Here is a 1,501-nt window from a genome sequence, read left to right as displayed (position 1 = left end):
GGGGTTGAGCTCGGGCAAGTCAAGTTCTTCCACACCAGGCTCAGAAAAAAACATTTCTTACCATTCAACCATTACCTGGCTTTGTGTGCAAGCATATTGTTAAAGGTGCCCTGTGGAGTTTTTCTTGTATAACAGCAAAGGTTTTCTTCACATTCAGTATTTCTCACCAAAACACATTGTGTCTGTCCTTGAGGTATAACAAGAGTGCTGAATGCATCCTTTATAATATTTTTAAATTGGGAATTGTTTACATTTCTGTTTGCATGTTAACAGACGTCTTGTTCATTGCCTTTGTTGGTGCCTTGTTACATTGCTACAATACTGTGACCCACCCATCAACATTGCTCCATTCTACCACTATTGGTCAAAATCTCCACAGGATACCTTTAAGTTGACAGAGAAAAGAGCTTCTCCCCAAAATGCTGTCATGAAGTCTCAAAGACATTCCTTCTCTCCTCTATGCAGGTACTTCCCCTTCGGTATTGTGTTCCTTGTGGCCGGGAAGATTCTGGATATGCATGATCCAGCCCACCTGGGGGAGAAGCTGGGCATGTACTTCATCACGGTCCTGTCTGGACTGTTTGTGCATGGCCTCATCCTGCTGCCCCTCTTCTTCTTCTTCTTCACTCGCAGAAACCCCTTCCCTTATATTAGAGGGCTGCTGCAGGCTCTTGTTATTGCATTGGCCACGTCATCTAGGTAAGAGGAGAAACGTTTTTTTATTTTATTTTTTAACCCAGCTGTGGAGATGTAACCCAGTCTGTCCACTGAGTACCTTCTTCTAAATCTTTTGTCTTCTTCTCTTGCAGCTCCGCCACTTTGCCAATCACCATGAAGTGTCTCCTGGAGAACTGTGGTGTGGACCGGCAGATTGCTCGCTTTGTGCTGCCAGTGGGAGCTACCATCAACATGGATGGGACAGCTCTGTACGAGGCAGTGGCGGCCATCTTTATTGCTCAGGTCAATGAGTATGACTTGGACTTTGGCCAGTTGGTCACCATTAGGTAAGAATTAACTCTCAACTCACCATCCTCCCATGATTACTACTTTGAAATGATTGTATTTTCCATCTCTAACGTCTTGGCTCTTGTCTCATCAGTATAACGGCAACAGCAGCCAGCATCGGGGCAGCTGGGATACCTCAGGCGGGTCTGGTTACCATGGTGATTGTCCTGACCTCTGTGGGGTTACCGCCTGCTGACATATCACTGATTGTAGCCATCGATTGGGTTCTGTGAGTTCCACTAAAAATTCTCATACTATATTGAGCATCACTGGGGGCTGTTGGGACAATGTGTAAATGATTTCCTTCCATCTCTTTCTCAGCGATCGTTTCCGGACAATGATCAATGTTCTTGGTGATGCCTTAGCTGCTGGGATCATGGCTCATTTATGTAAGAAGGACTTTGAGAGAGCAGCCACTGAGAAATCAGCTGCTTCCACCACTCCTGCCAATAATGGAGGTGGACCCAAACGGGTGAGCTAGACAATTTTCATTTGT

The 1,501-nt window shown here is 45.5% G+C and overlaps 1 protein-coding gene across 1 annotated transcript; it reads left to right on the top strand.

Moving 5' to 3' along the window:
- Window positions 1-465: 465 nt before the first annotated feature.
- Window positions 466-1,477, top strand: LOC111655694 (excitatory amino acid transporter 5-like; the record flags this gene model as incomplete). The annotated part of the gene is made up of 4 exons (XM_023407184.2): window positions 466-699; window positions 810-1,004; window positions 1,100-1,234; window positions 1,327-1,477. Coding segments are annotated over 4 exons (715 nt in total), but the record flags the coding sequence as incomplete, so codon positions are not given.
- Window positions 1,478-1,501: the final 24 nt, after the last annotated feature.

Source organism: Seriola lalandi, unplaced genomic scaffold (genome assembly GCF_002814215.2).
Source record: "Seriola lalandi dorsalis isolate HSWRI2012SDOR001 ecotype SW California unplaced genomic scaffold, Sedor1 jcf7180001975674, whole genome shotgun sequence".
Lineage (NCBI taxonomy): Eukaryota > Metazoa > Chordata > Actinopteri > Carangiformes > Carangidae > Seriola > Seriola lalandi.
The sequence above is the reverse complement of the archived record's forward strand: the minus strand, read 5'-3'. Positions and strand labels throughout refer to the sequence as shown.